This window comes from Hylobates moloch, unplaced genomic scaffold (genome assembly GCF_009828535.3).
Source record: "Hylobates moloch isolate HMO894 unplaced genomic scaffold, HMol_V3 SCAFFOLD_22, whole genome shotgun sequence".
In the NCBI taxonomy this organism is placed as follows: Eukaryota; Metazoa; Chordata; class Mammalia; order Primates; family Hylobatidae; genus Hylobates; species Hylobates moloch.
In genome coordinates, this window is record NW_026652297.1 from 22,330,754 (window position 1) to 22,352,542 (window position 21,789).

General features: G+C 37.9%; 1 protein-coding gene across 11 annotated transcripts in view; it reads right to left on the reverse strand.

The window, feature by feature from the left end:
* The window catches only part of TBC1D5 (TBC1 domain family member 5), a 590,707-nt gene that overhangs the window by 56,477 nt on the left and 512,441 nt on the right, over positions 1-21,789 (reverse strand). For all 11 annotated transcript variants that reach the window (XM_032143402.2, XM_058433544.1, XM_058433546.1 and 8 more), the window contains one exon: positions 227-390. In XM_032143402.2, the coding sequence (XP_031999293.1) occupies positions 227-390 (164 nt within the window). The remainder of the gene's footprint in view (positions 1-226; positions 391-21,789) is intronic.

The window sequence follows — 21,789 nt, forward strand, 5'->3', positions numbered from 1 at the left end:
CTTATTTTAAAATGATGCTACTTTTTTTTTTTTCCAGTGTAATATAGGCTACAGCCTTAAAATATTACTAAAGTATAATAATAAAATACTTTTGATAAAATAATTCCTTGTAGTCCATAAAAGTTTTAAGAGCTTTATAAAACTGGGCACTAACAGAGCTTTCATAAATGCAGCACTCTAGAGAGGAAAATGAAGAATGAAGAGAAAACTGTCCTTAAATACTTACAGATTCTTTTCTGCCCATAGTTTTGCTGTGTGAGCGGGAACGTGAGATGTTGCTAAAAAAGGAATCTTTTTTAGTAGCAGATGAAGGTGGAGAGCCAGTGAATTCTCTTCCTCCAGGCAAACTCTCAACGCTTGGAGATGAACTGATGTTTTTAGAACTTTGCCCTGTAAGAAAAATTAAGTAGAAATAATGAAACACCAGACTCTTTCACTAAGCTATTGAATCTACTGTTTTTAATAAATGATCATCAATTATGATACCACTAGGTTGATACTATCAACATAATGACACTATGGAGTATTAAAATGCAGGCATTTTTATGTATCAGAATAGCCACTAGTTTTTAAAAAAACAGTGAAGGTATCTACCACTATAGTTTTCTATGTTTTTTATACTGTGATTATCCAAGCATTGCACATATATAAAAAGAACTAAAAAAAAAAAATCAAAGTTTCAGTAAACAATGGTTAAATGACTGGGTTTTTCTTCACTAATGGAATAATGCCTTAATTACTGAAACCAGAATCTATTATACTGCACTTTACATTAGCAAGATTACAAAATCCAAATCTTTGGCCAAAGTTTTTCAAAAAAGCATCTCTCCTCTTCCCTCTGGTAAGGGAAGGTGTCACAGAAAATTCAGGAACATTAACATTTTAGCAAAAACCTGAAGAAGGTGAAGTACCCGCTTTGCAGAAAATACGCAAGAACAGCAAGTACTAAGGCCCTAATGCAGGATCTTCGTGTGTTCAAAGAGATCACAAAGTGACCAGTATGGTTAGAGCTAAGAGCGAAGAGGAGAAGGGTGAGAGATGAGGTTTGAGAGCAAGCAGGGGAATCAGAACAGGTAGGGATTTGTAGATGATTTTGATTACTTTTATTCTGAGAAGGGAAGCTATGGGATGTCATTAGAGCGTTTGAGGAGAGGAGTGACATTTGACTTACATTTTAAAAGGACTGCTCTGGCTGTTGTATTGAGAACAGAATCAGAGATGGGCAAGCGGGGGTGAGTCAGGGGAAACACAGGCAAAAGCAGAGGAACCAATTTTTGCTAACGCAAAAATGTGAGTACTCAGAATGATCATAACTTGGTGGTGAGAGGTGGTCACATTTTGGACAAAACTGACTGGATTTACGGAAGAACCCATTAGGAGTATGAGAGAAAGAGAACAGTCAAGCTTAACTTCCAGTTTTTGGCCTAAGCAAGAAGAATGATGGAGTAGCTATTTACTGAGGTCAGGAAGAGTGAGGGGAAGCAGGTTTTAGGAATAAATCAGCAGTTTAGTTTTAGACCTGCTGAGTCTATGGTGCCTAGTCAGATATCCAAATAGAGATGTCACATAAGCAGTGGGAAATGAGTCTGGATTTTAGGGTAGAGATGTGAGCTAGAGATATACATTTGAAGTCAGTACCATAGAGACTGTATTTAAACATGAGGTTATCAACGGAGAAGGGATAGAGAGAAAAAGGATTTAGGCCCACAGATTGGCCCCTTGGAAACGTTACAATTTAAAAGTCAGAGATATCACAAGAAAGCAGCAAAGCTGACTGAGAAGCAGCAGCCAGAGATAGGAAGAAAATCAAGTAGATAATAATAGATACTTTCTAGACTAACATTCTCTAATCTTGGGTCAAAGGTTGTTACAATATAGTTAGAATAGTAATTATCTACTCCCAGTACCTGGGAGTCCCTGATTGTCCCTGATCTCCAGACAATTTTATTACACTGCAGCTTCCTCTGCATTAAACATTAGGGATTCAGATTAAGTTTCTTCCTCCCAGAGTGCAGAACCTAGGGGTAAGGAGGTAAATGATAAACCAAGAATGCTAACAAGAATGTTATATTTCTTAGGAGCGAGCTATTACCTTTCCCTTGGATAGAAGGAGAGAGTCAAGCCACATTTCAGAAGGGAGTGTGGCAGATTTGGAGGGCTGACATAGCCCTCTTTAAGGAAATATTTGTGACTTCAAGGAAGATGGTTAGCTGATAGCCTTTAGCTATTAGATTGTTCAGGATCTGCCTCAGGTTTTGAAGTAACATCATGCTCTTCTCAGGGTGGTTCCTAGCTAGTGACTGGGAATAAAGGGTCTACCCATTTCCAGTCAATACAGGACTCCTTTAATAGGAAATCTTGGCTGCAGAGTTTCCCTTTGAACTGGCAGACTTGTTAGATCTGCATCATGGTCTGTCCCCATCCCTCTGCCCAACTCTGATCCCTCCTCTTTTCCTTTCACCTGTGTTATTCCCCCAATAAACTTTCTGTACTTCTATCTCAGGGTCTGCTTCCTGAAGAATCCAACCTGTAATGCATGATATTGGAGCTGAGCCTTGAAGGACCCCTGAAGTTAGGAAAGAGTACAGAACAGGCCCCAAGGCCTAGAAGTATCCTATGCTTATAAGGGCCTAGACTATGAAAATTCCACCTAGGCCTTTATTTCTTCCCTTCTCTCCCTCCATGTTTCCCACCCACCACCAGGACTCCAGGCCTTAACTTCCCAGGGATACTTCTTCATGGTAATAATCTCAATAACATGGGGTTCTAGAATATTAGAACCGAAAAAGATCTCAGGAACCACCTATTATTTTCTTTTTTAAAAATTATCCCACTTATATGCGAATACACTTTCCTTATAAATAGATTAACTGTGAAAACACTTTGAGATATAGTTCATGTCATAACTTTCACCTTTTAAAAGAACATAATTCAGTGTTTTTTAAAGTACATTTACAGAGATGCATGACCATCAAAACTATCTACTTTAGAACAACTTAATCACTGAGAAAAGAAAACTCATGACCATTAGCAGTTATTTCCAGTATACCCCCTCTTCCCACAGTCCCTGCAATCACAATCTATTTCTGGCTCTATGAATTTGCCTTTTCTAGACATGTCATGTAAATGGAGTGATACTGTATGTGGTCTTCTGTGACTGGCTTCTTTCTCTTCGGACAGTGCTTAAAAGTTCATCTATGTTATGGCATGTATTAGCACTTTATTCCTTTTCATTGCCAAATAATATTCCATTGTACGGGTACCACATTTGGTTTATATACTCATCAGTTGATGAACATTTAGCTTATATACATTTTTGGCTATTATGAATAATGCTGCTATGAACATTCCTGTTTTTTATGTGGACATATTGTTTCCCTTTGTCTCACATGGATATCTAGAAGTGGAACTGGTGGGTCAATATGGCAAGTCTGCATTTAACATTTTGAGAAACTGCCTGTTTTCAACAGTGACTACACCATTTTACATTTTCATGGATATTGTATAAGGGTTCCAATTTCTCCACATGCTTGTCAACACTTACTATCAGCTATCTTTTTATTTCAGCCATCCTAGTGGGTGTGAGATGGTATCTCATTGTGATTTTGATTTGCAATTTCCCAATGGCTCATGATGCTTAGCATCTTTTCAGGTGCTTATTAGACACTCATCTTCTTCAGAGAAATGTTTATCCAAATCTTTTGCCCATTTAAAAATTGGAGTATGTTCCTTTTTATTTTTGAGTTGTAAGTGTTCTTCATATGTTCTGGGTGCAAGTTCCTTATCAAACATATGACTTGCAAAAAATTCTTCTTTTCTGTGTATATCTTTTCACTTTCTTAATGGTGTCCTTGGAAGCCCAAAACTGCTTAATTGGATGAAGTCTCATCTACCTATTTTTTCTTTTGTTGCTTGTGCTCATGGTGTCATATCTAAGAAACTACTGCCTAACCTGTCATGAAGATATACTCAAGTTTTCTTCTAAGGGTGTTATAACTCCTGCATTTAATTCTATGACTTATTTTGAGTTAATTTTTGTATACAGCATGAAGAAGTAGCTCAAGTTCATTCTTTTGCATGTGGGTATCTAGTTTTCCCACAACTATTTGTAAAAAGGACTACTATTTCCATATAAATAATCTTGGCACCCGTGTTGAATATCAACTTACCATACTCTCAACTCTGTTCCATTTATATATGATGATCTTTATGTCAGTATCATATTGTTTTGATTAAAATAACTATATAACAAGTTTTGAAATCAAGACATGTGAGTTCTCCAGCTTTGTTCTCTTTCAAGATTGTTTTGGCTACTGGGGGTGCTTTGCATTTCCATATGAATTTTAGGATCAGTTTGCCATTTTCTCCAAAAAAGACATCTGGGATTTAGACAGGGATTACAGTGAATATGCAGATCAGTTTGGTAGTACTGCCATATTAACAATACAAGATTTATGAAAAATTTATATTATCTTTTATATTTACCTGCACAGCTACCTTTATCAGAACTCTTTTTCTTTGTGTGGATTTGAACTGATGTCTAGTGTCCTTTCATTTCAGCCTGAAGGATTTCTTTATTATGTCTTATAGGGAAGGTTTACTAGTATTGAATACTCTTAGTTTCTATTTATCTGTAATTGTCTGAATTTCTCTTTCCTTTTTGAAGGATAGTTTTATTGGATATATAATAGAATTCTAGACTGACTGGCTTTTCATCACTTTGAATATGTTATCCTACTGCCTTCCTGACTCTCTGGTTTTTGATGAGAAGTCAGCTGTCAATCTTACTCTGAGGAACTCTTGTATATCATGAGCTGTTCTTCTATTGCTGCTTTCAAGACTCTCTTTGTTGTCAGCTTTTGACAGTCTGACTATGATGTATCTAGGTGTAGATCTCTGAGTTTATCCTGCTTGGAGTTAATTGGACTTCTTTGAGGTATGTACTAATGCTTTTCATAAAAATTGTGAAATATTTCAGGCAGCATTTCTTCAAATATTCCATCTGCCCCTCTCTTTTCCTTCTGTCCCTCTGAGGCTCTCACTATCTGTATGTTATTATGCTTCATGGTGTTCTGCAGGTCCTTGGGGCTCTTTTTGTTTTTCTTTATTGTCTTTCTGTTGCTCTAACTGGATAATTTCAGTTGACATATATTCCAAATTCTGATTCTTTGTCAGCTCAAATCTGCTGTTGAGCCCCTGTAGTAACTTTTAAAATTTCAGTTGCTGTATTTTTCAACTTCAGAATATCTACTTAGTTCTCTTTTTATAAAGCCCCTATTTTTTTACTGATCTTCTCTATTTGATGAGACACTATTCTCATTCATTCCTTTAGTTCTTTAGACAGGGTTTCTTGCAGTTCTTTGACATATTTACAGTAGCTGACTTAAAGTCTTTATCCAGTAAGTTTAATGTCCAGGCTTCCTCTGACACAGTCTGTATTGCCTGCTTTTTCACCTTTGTGTGGGCCATATTTTCCTGTGTTTTTTTTTCCTCATGCCTTATAATTTTATTGAAAACTGGACATTTTAATAATATGTGGCAACTCTGGGAATCAGATCCTATTCCACCATCTGAACTTGTTTTTCCTGTTATTTGTTGCTGTTTTAGTAACTTTATTAAATTAATTCTGTGAAGTCTATATTCTTTGTTGTGTGTGGTCATGGAAGTTTCTGCCTGGTTAGCTTAGTGGTCCATTAAGAGACAGAGATTTCCTTTCATTAAATGCCTTGAACCAATAAGTCTGTTAGCCTTTGCCAGGGGCTCTTTGTATGTATTGTGACAGCAGTCAGTTTACAACTCTTAGCCTTCATTCCTGCCTCTGCAGAGCCTTAAGTTCACTAAGAGTAGAGAGATTATGCCCTTCTCAAGTCTTCCCTGGGCATGTGCACAATACTGCACACCTGTGTGGTCTTCTAGAATCCCAGGAATATGCTGGAGCGTTTCAAAGCCCCTTATGGACATCTCATTCCCCAGATTTTCCTTTTCAGTTTTTGGCTAGCCTCTGATTTTCCTTGTTAAATTTTTGGCTAGCATCTTGTTTTCTCTCCAACTGGTAGTGCTGCCTTAGGCAGCTGTGATGTTTAATAATTCCTACTGACTATTTCAACATACACTTAAGGATAGGGTTTCTTAGCAGGCTCTGAATAAGGCCCTATGAGTGAGCTCTGGGGAGCTGCTGGACATGTCAAATGGTGACAATTCACTGGGGATAGAAGTTTTAGGGTACTCCAGATACATTGTGCATCGTCCTGTGGTTGTAAGGTTACTTACTAGTTGTCAAAGCTACTGTAGAGCTGGAAAGAGGGTGACGGGAATACAGCAAGCTAATATGCCATAAAACTCGCTGTTCTTACTAAGATCCAGCCAGTTTTCCTTGATTGTTGTCATCCTTTGGTTAACTTCCGGAGTTCTGAAAAAGTTTATTTTGATCATTTTTGTCACTGTTCTTATGATTTTATGGAGGAATAGATTTTCAGGGGCCCCTGCCATGCTACTCCAAAAGTGCTTCTCTCTGCTGACTTGCTTTCTGAACCTACTTTGCTCTTAGAAATTTGTCTATGTCATATGTCCTCTTTTTAAGAGCCGTGGGGAAAAAATTTCTGTAACAGTCTTGAGTAGTCATTTAGGTTTCTTCTAATGTTTAGCTGTTCCAAACAAAACATCAATAAACATTTTAGAAAGGTACATCTTTAGGCACAAACAGTTGGCTATTTCTCTACAAGGTAGAATTATATAAGTGGAACTGCTATGTATAACTATATGCACATTTTAAATTTAGATAAATAATTCCAAATTGCCTTAAGATTTTTAACAATTTATGAATCTGTTGCAATTTCTGAAGGCCTATCATCTTTGTGGAGACTGGATATGATGTGATATTTTATATATGTGTGTGTGTATGCACATGTGTTTATATGTAAATATAACATGACATTATATATTTATCTACTCATCTATTTATGTGGTTAATCAGATAGAGGAGGACTTCACTATGTTAGCTTAAAGCTTCCTGATAACTAGACGAGGCTGAGTATCTTTTAACATATTTCCAGCCCATTTTAAGGTCCTTTGTGAACTCTCTGCTCATTTTACTTTTCAAAACTGATTGAGGAAAGTTTTTTCTAAATTCTGGAAATTAATCCTTTCTGTATATGTCTACTTTTTCTTTTATGTCTTTCATTTTTAGGGTCCTGCTTAGGAAGCGTTTCTTACCCTAAGATAATATAGTGGAATATAATTTAGGTATTACAAATCTAGGTTTTTCCTTTGTTCTTTTCATAAATTTCTCCTTTTTTCCATGAATTTTTCCTTTCATGAATTTTCTCCTTGCTCCTTGGAACTCCTTAAGCCAGTGGCTTTTATTGCCTTGGAGGTGGTGGAAAGTGATAGCTAAAACAAAAGGATGGCTTAGTTTTGAATTTCAAATTACTTTTAAAAGGCCATAGAACAAAAGACAAATCAAGAAGCCATGGCATTTTGATTCACAAGGCTTTTTGACAAAATGAAAAAAAATCCATCTTTTTATAAGCTTATATAACTGAATTTATTCATCTCTTCTAAGTTTGGATTATTGACTTATAACCCTCCAGCGTTAGTGACTTTTTAAAGGAATTGCTGTAATGACTTTTGGGATTTTGTTGTTGTTGTTGTTGTTCCCTTATTAAGGATTTCTACTTCTTCTTGGGTCAATTTTCTTCTTCTTGGGATAATTCATATCTTCCTTTAAAAAACCATATGGGAGGCAGAATAATACCTAAGCCCTTAATTCCCAGAGTCTATGAATTTGTTACCTTACATGGCAGAAGAGACTTTGCAGGTGTGATTAAGGTTAAGGATGTTGAGATGGAGACAGTATCTTGGGTTATCATGATGGGCCAACCTAACCCTGTGAGTTCTTGAAGAGGAAGGCAGAAGAATGAGCTACAGAGAACGAACTCAAGAAGAAAGAGGAGAGAGTTCAAACATGAGAAGGGCTTGACCTGGTGTTGCTGGCCTTAAGGATGGAGAAATGGGGCCATAAACCAAGGAATATGTCACCTTCCAGAAGCTGGGAATGGGTCTCAGTTAACAGACAGTAGGGGAATGAGGACCTTGGTCCTGTAGTTAAAAGGAACTGAATTCTGCCAACATAGCAAATAAACAAGGAAACAGATTCTTCCCCAGAGCCACCCAAAGCCTTGATTTTAGCCTAGAGAAACCTGTGTCAGACTTTTGACCTAGAGAAATGTTAAATAAATTTGTATTGTTTATATCACTAAGTTTGTGGTAATTTTTAAGTCAGCAAGAGAAAACTCTTCTACATTTTCAACTTATAAAGTTGTATATAGTAGTCTCTTATAGCAACTTGTCCTTCTTCTGTATCTTCAGTTTTCATAATTCTTATTTTGAATGTGTTAGTATTTTTCTCTCATTTATTCTTGATCGGACTCACTGAATGTTGGGTTACTTCATTGTTTTTAAAGAACTATCTTTTGGTTTCACTCATGTAATCTGTTTTATTATGTGCTGTTCATCTTTTCTTTTATCTTTATTCATACCTTAACTTACTTTAGTTGTATTTTGATGTTTGCTTTCTATCTTCCTGAGTTGTATGTTTAGATATTTTACAGTCTTTCTTGTTTTCTAATAATTTCATTTCTTCTGAGTGGCCTTTTATCTCTGTCTTTCAGGGTTTTGGTATTTGGCACTATCATTATCATGAACTTCTACATTTGTAATTTTTAAACATTTCTTTATTAGTTCAAGAGATCTTTAGAAGAATGACTTTACCTTTACAAGTGATGGGATATGTGTGTGTATAAAATAAATAAGTATTTGGGAGCGGGGAGGGTAGCAGGTCTGTTGATAGACCTAAATTCTTACATGTCCCCAAATGTCTATTTTTTTTCTTCCCATGTGAATGTTAGCTTGGCTGAAAATAAGACTCTAGTTCAAAACAACAACTTTTCCTCAGAACTTTGAAAACAAACTTAAATGTCTTCCGGTCTTTGGTTTTACCAATGAGAAATCTGATGTCTATCTGATGATTATCTTATAAACAAACTTTTTGTTTGTTCTCTCTGGAAGTTTCCTTGAAGTTTTGTAAATCTTTTATGGGGTTCCTAGGGTGTGTCATTTTTACTTTCATCCTGCTTATGAGATTTTTTTTTTTTTCTATCTCTAGGCCAAGTATCTTTCTTCAGCTCTGGGAAATTTTCTTTATTACTCCTGTGATATTATACTCTACTTATCATCTCCAGACTCTCAATATTTGACATTACAGTTCAATTTCTGAGTTAATCTAAAATTTCAGGTAGGAGCATTAAATTTTTTTATACTCCTAGAAAAAGTTAGCATTTTGGGGACCATTATAACTTTTTTCATTTTCTTCCAAAATGAAAAAAATCGTTGTAAGCAGTTATATCTATTAAATCTTACAACATTTAGTTGTCTTGAATATTTTCTGAAGGAGGGAAGGCATTATATATCAAATCTAATTATATGAAATTTGTATGTAAAATTCTATCAAAATCTGTTGAAAAGTTTTTCCATTCAAAAGAAATTACAATATAATAAAACAAAAATCTTCAGAAGCTTTCCAGGTTTGTAAAAATCAATTGTTTTCATGTTGAAATTATATTAAGACCCAAAAACCTTTTCTTTGATTCTAGATTTTATATGTATCGTAGCTCGGTACTATTAATTTTTGTTTCCAACCTTCTCTACATACATAGTTCCCTAGTTTGCCTATTCCCTCTGCAAAAAAAAATCAGAAAATTAAAATACACTTCAGCAATGTGATATTTGCAAACTGCTTGTCCATGTATATATTGTACATGTATACCTTTACATATATTATTTCATTTAATCCTAATGACATTGTGAGATGGTTATGTATGAGAAAAATGAGGCTTGGATGCTTTAATTCACTTGCTAAAGAACCCAGTTATGAATACCACTAGAAACATCATAAGTTAAACCCAGATTTGTCCAAACTTAAAAGACTATGCTGGCTGGGTGCGGTGGCTCACGCCTATAATCCCAACACTTTAGGAGGCCAAGGCCGGTGGATCACCTGAGGTCAGGAGTTCATGACCAGCTTGGCTGACATGGCGAAACCCCGTCTCTACAAAAAATATATAAATTAGCTGGACGTGGTGGTGCGTGCCTGTAGTCCCAGCTACTTGAGCAGAATCAGGAGAATCACTTGAACCCTGTAGTCCCAGCTACTCAGGAAGAAGCAGGAGAACCCTGGAGGCAGAGGTTGCAGTGAGCTGAGATCGCACCACTGCATTCCAGCCTGGGTAACAACAGAGCAAGACTCTGTCTCAAAAAAACAAACAAAACAAAACAAACAAAGAAAAAAAGACTATGCCAATATATATAATTAAATTTAAATTTCTGAATCCTGCAGAATGACTCCAAGGAATTATTTCAAAATGACAAAAAAAGTTTTGGAAATAGGCCTTTCTACCCAATTTTTAGGATACATATATTTTGTGAATGGCTTTTCCTAGGAACAGAAAATAACTGATGGTCAGGCTTCTTGTGTTCAACTACTAGTGTTCCTGCTTATATTACAATGGACAAATTTCACTAAGGGCAGCAAGTGCGGTCATTACCAGTTTCACCTGCTGGGAAAAAAGCTAGCACAGTGCCTGCACATTGTGGGGCTACAATAAATGTTTGCTGATGTTCGATCTGGAACATCTGAAAATAATTATAAACACTAATGCTGATAACAGAATTACAATGTGAGCCACACATGCAATTTCTAATATTTTAGTATTCACACTTAAAATGTAAAGATAAAATTATTTTAATAATCTATTATCAGCCTGACATGAAGACAAAAAATTGACAAATTTTACATTCATTTTTACATACTAAGTCTTCAAAATGCAGTGCATATTTTATACTCACAGCATACATTTCAAGAGCTCAGTGGCTACATGTGGCTAGGGGATACCATATTAGACAGCAACTAATGGTCATATTTTTCATGACATGAAGGTTATTATATTTTGTGACTATAAGGTAGTGATATGTCTGGGAGAAATCTTTAGAATACCTGCTTTAATAAATTAGCTTATCAGTTCTTTACTGTATGAGAATAATTAAACATCCAGAAAGAATTTGAAAGCATTTGTTCCCTTGAGGGGCAACAACACCCAGGTTTCTTTTGCAGCTATTATCCTGCTTAGTAAACTTCCTTTTCAGTGGTAATACTAAGATCAGCTCTTATCAAAACTTACCTGTGAACTATAAAATTTCAAATTGGTGGTAGTATTAATAAGGAACCTAGCCTACATCTCATATTAAAAACATATGTTTCTCCTCAATTATAAAAATTACCTTACTAACATTTTTATGCCCTCTGGGAACACAAACATTCAGACCCTTAAGAAAATGGAGTCACCACTGTAAACTAGTTCAACCATTGTGGAAGTCAGTGTGGTGATTCCTCAGGGATCTAGAACTAGAAATACCATTTGACCCAGCCATCCCATTACTGGGTATATACCCAAAGGACTATAAATCATGCTGCTATAAAAACACATGTACACATATGTTTATTGCGGCACTATTCACAATAGCAAAGACTTGGAACCAACCCCAATGTCCAACAACGACAGACTAGATTAAGAAAATGTGGCACATATACACCATGGAATACTATGCAGCCATAAAAAATGATGAGTTCATGTCCTTTGTAGGGACATAGATGAAACTGGAAAACATCATTCTCAGTAAACTATCGCAAGGACAAAAAACCAAACACCGCATGTTCTCACTCATAGGGTGGAATTGAACAATGGGAACTCATGGACACAGGAAGGGGAACATCACACTCTGGGGACTGTTGTGGGGTGGGGGGAGGGGGGAGGGACAGCATTAGGAGATATACCTAATGCTAAATGACGAGTTAATGGGTGCAGCACACCAACGTGGCACATGGATACATATGTAACAAACCTGCACAATGTGCACATGTACCCTAAAACCTAAAGTATAATAATAAAAAGATAAAAAAAAAAGAAAATGGAGTCACCAGAACATGTTCCCAAAGGGATGATGGAGGGCACAGTCTACTGTCCATGCCTGCAGGTTCCACACCTGGAGATTTAACCAACGGATCAAAAATATAAAAAAAAAAATATAACAGGCCGGGTGCAGTGCCTCCCACCTGTGATTTCAGCACTCTGGGAGGCCGAGGCAGGAGGACTGCCTGAGCCCAGGAGTTTGAGACCAACCTGGGCAACAGAGTGAGAACCAAACTGTGAGACAGAGTAGTGGTGCATGCCTGTAGTCCACTGATTTCTACAATAAAAATGAAAAAGTAGCCAGGTGTGATGGCACACACCTGTGGTCCTACCTACTTAGGAAGCTAAAGAGAGAGAATTACTTGAGCCCAGGGGGTAGAGGCTGCAGTGAGCCATGACTGCACCACTGCACTCCAGTCTGGGCAACAGAGTGGGACCCTGTCTCAACAACAACAACAACAAACCCAGTATAACATAGCATTTCCATTGTATTTGGTATTATAAGTAATCTAGAGATGAAGTATAGAGGAAAATGTGCATAGGTTATATGAAAACGCTATACCATTTTATATAAGAGACTTGAGCATATGTGGATTTTGGTATCCACAGGGGTCCTGGAACCAATCCCCCACAGATACTGAGGGACAACTGTATTTCCTCTGGAGATACATAGGAAAAGCCAAGGTACCTGGAGTAGTCTTGCCTCAAGACAAAAGGATGCACTCTCAGACTTCTCTGCCTTTTTCATATCTAGCATGCATAGAATCTGATCACATTTGTATGGCACACTGGAGTAAATGGATGTGGGCTTATCCAGGCTTCCCCTGGACAGCTCCTGAGCTGTTTGGTCAGTATTCTCAGCAAGCTTGTAACCCCATAAGCTACATAGTGGTTCCAAAGCTCTCGACATACCTTTTTTTTTCGACAAAGAGAGGAACAGCACGAAACATTTTTGTTGCACTAAAATTTAAAGCCTATTCTTAGAGGCACATTCTAAAATATGCTGCTGGGGGCCCTGCCCAGTTCCCTCCTCAGGTCCAAGGCACTTATTTCCCCCAGCTGCTGGAAATGCTGGCTGCTGATGGCTCCCCTGAGTTCTTCTCTGGAAACTGCCCGCAGCTGAAGAGAGCTTCCTTGCCCAAGGTCATGCCCCTTACCTGGGAATTAACTCCAATCCAGTGACTGGTTTGAGTTGACAAGTAAAAGCTGGCCCCCTTGCCTCAAGGTGGACAACTCTAGAGGACTACCCCAGCCCCAGAGGGTTCCAGAAGCAACTGCAAAGCGGTTTAGCTCTCCCCCTGCCAATGTTGCTTCTTTCACTCCCCAGGTACTGATCTCAAGGATGCTGCCCAATAAATGTCTTAACCATAAATCTGTCTCACAGTTTGGTCTTCAGGATTTCTGACCCATGACATTTATTTAAAATTATTTTAGATTGTAAGACAGTCTTAAATACATTAAATATAGGCTCATCTTAAGCCATCTAGGGTGTGCATGTATTAATGCATGTAGGTAATCTTTCATTCATGACCAAACATGGGGAACGAGCCCTATGCAGAGTGAACTTATGAAATGCCTAAAGAAAGCTCTCTAGCACTGGGGAGGGAAGTATGAACATAACAGAAGCTCTTAAGAAACTCCCAAAATAGCCATGCAGGGAATACAGACTTGTATACACACTAACCTACAACCCTAGGTAGCAAAAGTGAACACTGAAGTACAAACAACAGCACTTTGTGTGCACAAAAGGGGGAGTGTCCAATCTTGTCTCAGACAATTAAGAGTGTGAGCTAGATCTTAAAACTCAAGAGGAAATGGTTGTGGTGGGTCAGGGAGGGTCCTTTCTAGTGGAGAACACAGTATTTTCAAAGGCATTGTACTAGGAACATCTAGCTTAATCAGGGCCTGATTAAAACCTTTGGTGCTCCCTGCCATCAATATGTAATTGAAAATGATATCAATATCAAAGTAAAAAGAAAGATTAAGTTCAACAGAGTGCTTTCTAAAAAATTTGATGATTATTTCAATGTTTTTTGGGGGAGGATCAATTATCAAATTTTTTCCAAAGTTGAAGGTACCCCATTATACACCATGGAATTCTATACAACCATACAAAAGAACATCATGTTCTTTGTAGGAACATAGATGGAGCTGGGGGCCATTATCTTTAGCAAACTAACACAGGAACAGAAAACCAAATACCACATGTTCTCACTTATAAGTGAGAACTAATGATGAGAACACGTGGACACAAAGAGGAGAACAACAGACACTGGGGCTTACTTGAATGTGGAGGGTGGGAGGATGGAGAGAGTAAAAAAAAAACTATTGGGTACTAGGCTTAGTACCTGGGTGATGAAATAATCTGTATAGCAAACCCCCATGCCACACGTTTACCTATGTAACAAGCCTGCACATGTACCACAGAACCTAAAATTAAAGGGTTTTTTTTTTTTTTTTTAAGAAAAAAACCAAGTTGCTGGTACCCTAAACATGAGCTTAGTTTCCCTCTTGATCATCCAGTCTGGAGAGTGGAGGATAGTGGGAAGATGAGGCCAGATCAAGGGTCTGACAGATCAAGAAGAGCTCCTTATTCTCATCTTAAGGGGTCTGGCCTTTATTTCATTGGTGGTTGATGGCAGTTACTACAGATTTTAGGCCAGAAAATTGAGGATTATAAGGGCTTGGTTGAGTGACTATCTGTTGCGTTGGTCCAGGCAAGAGATTATGGCCTTCAACTGAGTCTGTGGTGGTAGATTTGAGAGATGTTTACAGGGTAGAATTCCCCAAGCCACTATCTAGTGGGTCAGACACAGCTAGGATTGAGTCTGAACTCGGTTGATATCTAGTTGTATGGCCTTGAACAAGTCACTGACCCTCCACTGGCCATAGTTCTCATCTACAAGTAGCTGTGTGTCCTAAATGATAATGTAAAGGGTTTAGTGTGGTGTCTAGCATATGCTCTGCGTAGACATAAACCATGTCTAGTGGAAGGCATAGAGATGGCTTCCAAATCTAGAGCACATAGTTTAATATGCAGTACTCTGGATTGTGGATTCACAGGTTCTCTCTTGACAGGATCATTGAAACCCCTCCTGGTAGGACACTGGCTGCACATCTCAATGATTTCCCACAGACTTCAACTAACTGGCACTAGGTATAGAACCATCATATATGCGTCACATAAGACTGCCTGGCAGAGCAACTGAAATCCAGGCCACAGTCTGCTTATTAAGTCATGTGCCCTGGTGTGAGCTATATCTGCACAGAAGTAGTTATCTTTTTTTTTTTTTTTTTGGTAAGTTGCACAAAGTTACTGATCGGACGAGACAAAGCTGTGTCTAGCTATCTTATGTCCTTCCTTCCTTCCCTTTCCCTCTCTGAAACACTCAATAAAAGTACTGTGCCCTGTGTGCTCTATGTCATTGGAGGTAATTTGTCAAGAGCCTAAAATGACTGAATGAGCTTCATAGGCATCAGTGGAGATTCCTGACTGCAAAATGGCTGGGGGAGAAGGAAAGAGGAAGGAAAAATGCTTATTAAGCTCCTACCATGTCCCATGAATAATATTTTCATGGATTTTTTATTACTAAATTCAATAGGAAATAAGAAAAGGGGGTGGGCATGTTACCAAATAGACAGGCAGAACCCCAGTACACCTGAGGTCATCTGAGGAAGGTGGACACTGGACACCCAAAGGCAAAATGTTCAGGAGGCCAGGAGGTCTACGGGGGGACTTGCTGGGAACGTATAACCTAGATGAGCAGAAAGGGAAAAACCTGGGAACCCCTGTTCTGTGGCCACAGAAAGGGGATAACCTTGACTTTATATAGTGACCAAGACAATGAGGCATCTGGTCCCTATATAGTACCAGTTTGTTTCCTTGCAGACTTCAGTGATAGACAGCAAAAAGGCTAATGTCTACTAATGAAAGACACGCATCTTGCTGTCACAAGAGTGAACAGACACAGGTTGTACTTGATGACCCTGGAATAGACATTCTCTAGCCTGACCACAAAAGTCAAACACTGTTGGATTGGGTACCTGCATGCAAACATGTGTCTTTAGAATATCAGAAATAATAAGAAAAGATAGATGTGTGGAATGAGCTCCTTCATTATTTGATTCTGAGAGTCAGAGAGGTATTTGAGGAAAGCACATAATGGTGCTATCATCACCACTACCTGAGCAGGTAGCACCCTAGAGCCCTCACTATGCAACAGGTGCTGTGATGATGTCCAGCAACAACCCTTGAAGTAGCTGCTCTTATTCTCTCTTTACAAATAAGAGGTTAAGTAACTTCCCCAGGTCATCCAGCAAGGCAGTGATGGAGCCTGAATTCAAACCCAGGCTTGACTCCAGGGCCCGTGCTAGACAAAACTGTACCACCCTCCCTATCTCATAAGGGTTGTGCCAAGTGGGCTGATGTAAATGTGACCTAAAATTAGATTAAAGCAAAATAGAATGAGGCCTTTTGAAAGTAAAGGGCAAATTCTGATCTTGTTTTCAGTCCAAAAACAACTCATTTATTCAATGTCTTTTGGAATAGATGTTCCACAAAAATGCATTTTCTAGCTAACTGATGCTTCCCAAAATTCATTTTACATATATTTCTCTGCCTTAAAATGATTACACTGAACATAATGGAACTACTTGTTGTGTTTCAGGTCTATCACATCTCAACATAACCAGAGCAGCCAATCAATATAGTGCCATCTATGAGGACCATTTTTGTTTTTTTGGTATCTTCCCTCACTCTTGTGAGTGGAAGCTGTCTCTTTTTCTTGTCATTACTCTGTCCTACTCCGGCTGACTGACTTGATATCCCTCTCCTTGTTCTACCAACTTGTTGCTTTTCATTTACACTGGGACATTTTTGTCAGTGCTTTCTTCTTGATGGTCCAGAGAGAAAGTCACCTCCAAACAAATGAGCTCTTACCACATTAATGTGACTCCCACATTATGCCTCAATTTAATATATATTTTTTTCTCCTGGAAGAAATCATAAGAAACTTAACAATGGTTACCCTTGGGGAAATGGGCTGGCAGAAAGGTGGGAGGAGAAAATGGAGATTCCCCTGCATCCCCATTTTTCATGTAGTACCTTTAATTAATTGGAATCATCTAATGTCACATATTTTAGTTTTACCTTAAGAATATCAACAGTGGTTACCAGGACAGGAAGTTTTTTTTTTAACCTTTTTAGATTTAAAACAATCTGATGTCATAGACATCTGTGTGTATGTATATGCATATTTACATCCATAACACAAATGCATATACACAAATATAAATTTTAAAGATACCTATGGAAATTATTTTTAAAAATCTAAATTTCTTTCCTAATGGTCCATTTTATGTTAATACCTAAATCTAGTCATCCCTCAGCATCCATGGGAGATTGGTTTCAGGACCGCTGTGGATACCAAAATCCAAGGATGCTATAGTCTCTTATATAAAATGGCGGTACTATTTTTAAATAACCTACGCATATCCTCCTTTATACTTTAAGTCATCTCTGAATTATTTATAATACCTAATACAATGTAAATGCTATGTAAATGGTGGTTGTACCATTTTGTGTAGGGAGTTATAAGAAAAATGTCTGTACATGTTCAGTAGAGAATCATTTTTTTTTTCTGAATATTTTTGACCTGTAGTTGGCTGAATCCAGAGATGTGAAACTCATGGATACAGACGGCTGACTGTACTTCTGTTGTTACAAATTCCAGATTCTCTTTAAAAATAGACTTTAAACCAACAAAGATCAAAGGAGACAAAGAAGGCCATTACATAATGGTAAATGGATCAATTCAACAAGAAGAGCTAACTATCCTAAATATATATGCACCCAACACAGGAGCACCCAGATTCATAAAGCAAGTCCTGAGTGACCTACAAAGGGATTTAAACTCCCACACAATAATAATGGGAGATTCTAACACCCTACTCTCAACATTAGACAGATCAACGAGACAGAAAGTTAACAAGGATATCCAGGAATTGAACTCAGCTCTGCACAAAGTGGACCTAATAGACATCTACAGAACTCTCCACCCCAAATCAACAGAATATACATTTTTTTCAGCACCACACCACACCTATTCCAAAATTGACCACATAGTTGGAAGTAAAGCTCTCCTCAGCAAATGTAAAACAACAGAAATTATAACAAACTGTCTCTCAGACCACAGTGGAATCAAACTAGAACTCAGGATTAAGAAACTCACTCAAAACCGCTCAACTACATGGAAACTGAACAACCTGCTCCTGAATGACTATTGGGTACATAATGAAATGAAGGCAGAAATAAAGATGTTCTTTGAAACCAACGAGAACAAAGACACAACATACCAGAATCTCTGCGACACCTTCAAAGCAGTGTGTAGAGGGAAATTTATAGCACTAAATGCTCACAAGAGAAAGCAGGAAAGATCCAAAATTGACACCCTAACATCACAATTAAAAGAACTAGAAAAGCAAGAGCAAACACATTCAAAAGCTAGCAGAAGACAAGAAATAACTAAAATCAGAGCAGAACTGAAGGAAATAGAGACACAAAAAACCCTTCAAAAAATTAATGAATCCAGGAGCTGTTTTTTTGAAAAGATCAACAAAATTGATAGACTGCTAGCAAGACTAATAATGAAGAAAAGAGAGAACAATCAAGTAGATGCAATAAAAAATGAAAAAGGGGTTATCACCACCGATCCCACAGAAATACAATCTACCATCAGAGAATACTACAAACACCTCTACGCAAATAAACTAGAAAATCTAGAAGAAATGGATAAATTCCTCGACAAATACACCCTCCCAAGACTAAACCAGGAAGAAGCTGAATCTCTGAATAAACCAATAACAGGCTCTGAAATTGTGGCAATAATCAATAGCTTACCAACCAAAAAGAGTCCAGGACCTGATGGATTCAAAGTCGAATTCTACCAGAGCTACAAGGAGGAACTGGTACCATTCCTTCTGAAACTATTCCAATCGACAGAAAAAGAGGGAATCCACCCTAACACATTTTATGAGGCCAGCATCATCCTGATACCAAAGCCTGGCAGAGACACAACCAAAAAAGAGAATTTCAGACCAATATCCATGATGAACATTGATGCAAAAATCCTCAATAAAATACTGGCAAACCGAATCCAGCAGCACATCAAAAAGCTTATACACCATGATCAAGTGGGCTTCATCCCTGGGATGCAAGGCGGGTTCAACATATGAAAATCAATAAATGTAATCCAGCATATAAACAGAACCAAAGACAAAAACCACATAATTATCTCAATAGATGCAGAAAAGGCCTTTGACAAAATTCAACAACCCTTCATGCTAAAAACTCTCAATAAATTAGGTATTGATGGGACGTATCTCAAAATAATAAGAGCTATCTATGACAAACTCACAGCCAATATCATACTGAATGGGCAAACACTGGAAGCATTCCCTTTGAAAACTGGCACAAGACAGGGATGGCCTCTCTCACCATTCCTATTCAACATAGTGCTGGAAGTTCTGGCCAGGGCAATCAGGCAGGAGAAGGAAATAAAGGGTATTCAATTAGGAAAACAGGAAGTCAAATTGTCCCTGTTTGCAGATGACATGATTGTATATCTAGAAAACCCCATTGTCTCAGCCCAAAATCTCCTTAAGCTGATTAGCAACTTCAGCAAAGTCTCAGGATACAAAATCAATGTACAAAAATCACAAGCATTCTTGTACACCAATCACAGACAAACAGAGAGCCAAATCATGAGTGAACTCCTATTCACAATTGCTTCAAAGAGAATAAAATACCTAGGAATCCAACTTACAAGGGATGTGAAGGACCTCTTCAAGGAGAACTACAAACCACTACTCAATGAAATAAAAGAGGACACAAACAAATGGAAGAACATTCCATGTTCATGGGTTGGAAGAATCAATATCGTGAAAATGGCCATACTGCCCAAGGTAATTTATAGATTCAATGCCATCCCCATCAAGCTACCAATGATTTTCTTCACAGAATTGGAAAAAACTACTTTAAAATTCATATGGAACCAAAAAAGAGCCCGCATCGCCAAGTCAATCCTAAGCCAATAGAACAAAGCTGGAGGCATCATGCTACCTGACTTCAAACTATACTATAAGGCTACAGTAACCAAAACAGCATGGTACTGGTACCACAACAGAGACATAGATCAATGGAACAGAACAGAGCCCTCAGAAATAACGCCCCATATCTACAACTATCTGATCTTTGACAAACCTGACAAAAACAAGAAATGGGGAAAGGATTCCCTATTTAATAAATGGTGCTGGGAAAACTGGCTAGCCATATGTAGAAAGCTGAAACTGGATCCCTTCCTTACACCTTATACAAAAATTAATTCAAGATGCATTAAAGACTTACACGTTAGACCTAAAACCATAGAAACCCTAGAAGAAAGCCTAGGCAATACCATTCAGGACATAGGCATGGGCAAGAACTTCATGTCTAAAACACCAAAAGCAATGGCAACAAAAGCCAAAATTGACAAATGGGATCTAATTAAACTAAAGAACTTCTGCACAACAAAAGAAACTACCATCAGAGTGAACAGGCAACCTACAGAATGGGAGAAAATTTTTGCAACCTACTCATCTGACAAAGGGCTAATATCCAGAATCTACAATGAACTCAAACAAATTTACAAGAAAAAAACAACCCCATCAAAAAGTGGGCAAAGGACATGAACATACACTTCTCGAAAGAAGACATTTATGCAGCCAAAAAACACATGCAAAAATGCTCATCATCACTGGCCATCAGAGAAATGCAAATCAAAACCACAATGAGATACCATCTCACACCAGTTAGAATGGCCATCATTAAAAAGTCAGGGAACAACAGGTGCTGGAGAGGATGTGGAGAAATAGGAACACTTTTACACTGTTGGTGGGACTGTAAACTAGTTCAACCATTGTGGAAGTCAGTGTGGCGATTCCTCAGGGATCTAGAACTAGAAATACCATTTGACCCAGCCATCCCATTACTGAGTATATATCCAAAGGACTATAAATCATGCTGCTATAAAGACACATGCACACGTATGTTTATTGCGGCACTATTCACAATAGCAAAGAGTTGGAACCAACCCAAATGTCCAACAACGATAGACTGGATTAAGAAAATGTGGCACATATACACCATGGAATACTATGCAGCCATAAAAAATGATGAGTTCATGTCCTTTGTAGGGACATGGATGAAACTGGAAAACATCATTCTCAGTAAACTATCGCAAGGACAAAAAAACCAAACACCGCATGTTCTCACTCATAGGTGGGAATTGAACAATGAGAACACACGGACACAGGAAGGGGAACATCACACTCTGGGGACTGTTGTAGGTTGGGGGGAAGGGGGAGGGACAGCATTAGGAGATATACCTAATGCTAAATGACGAGTTAATGGATGCAGCAAACCAACACGGCACATGGATACATATGTAACAAACCTGCATATTGTGCACATGTACCCTAAAACCTAAAGTATAATAATGAAAAAAAAAAAAATATATGTCTTGTGTGTGTGCCTGTGTTTAAAGCTTTTTGATTTGTGAATAAATTCATAAATAAATATGTCTTGACAAAGGTTTCTGGGGGTAAGTATGCAATTTCTAAAACTAATTTTGAAGAACCTTACTAAGTCTTTGATAAACAAAGTCTGCTGTGGCTTTGTTTTGGTGTGTGATTGCAACCTACACTGCAAGATATAAAATGAAATTTTTGA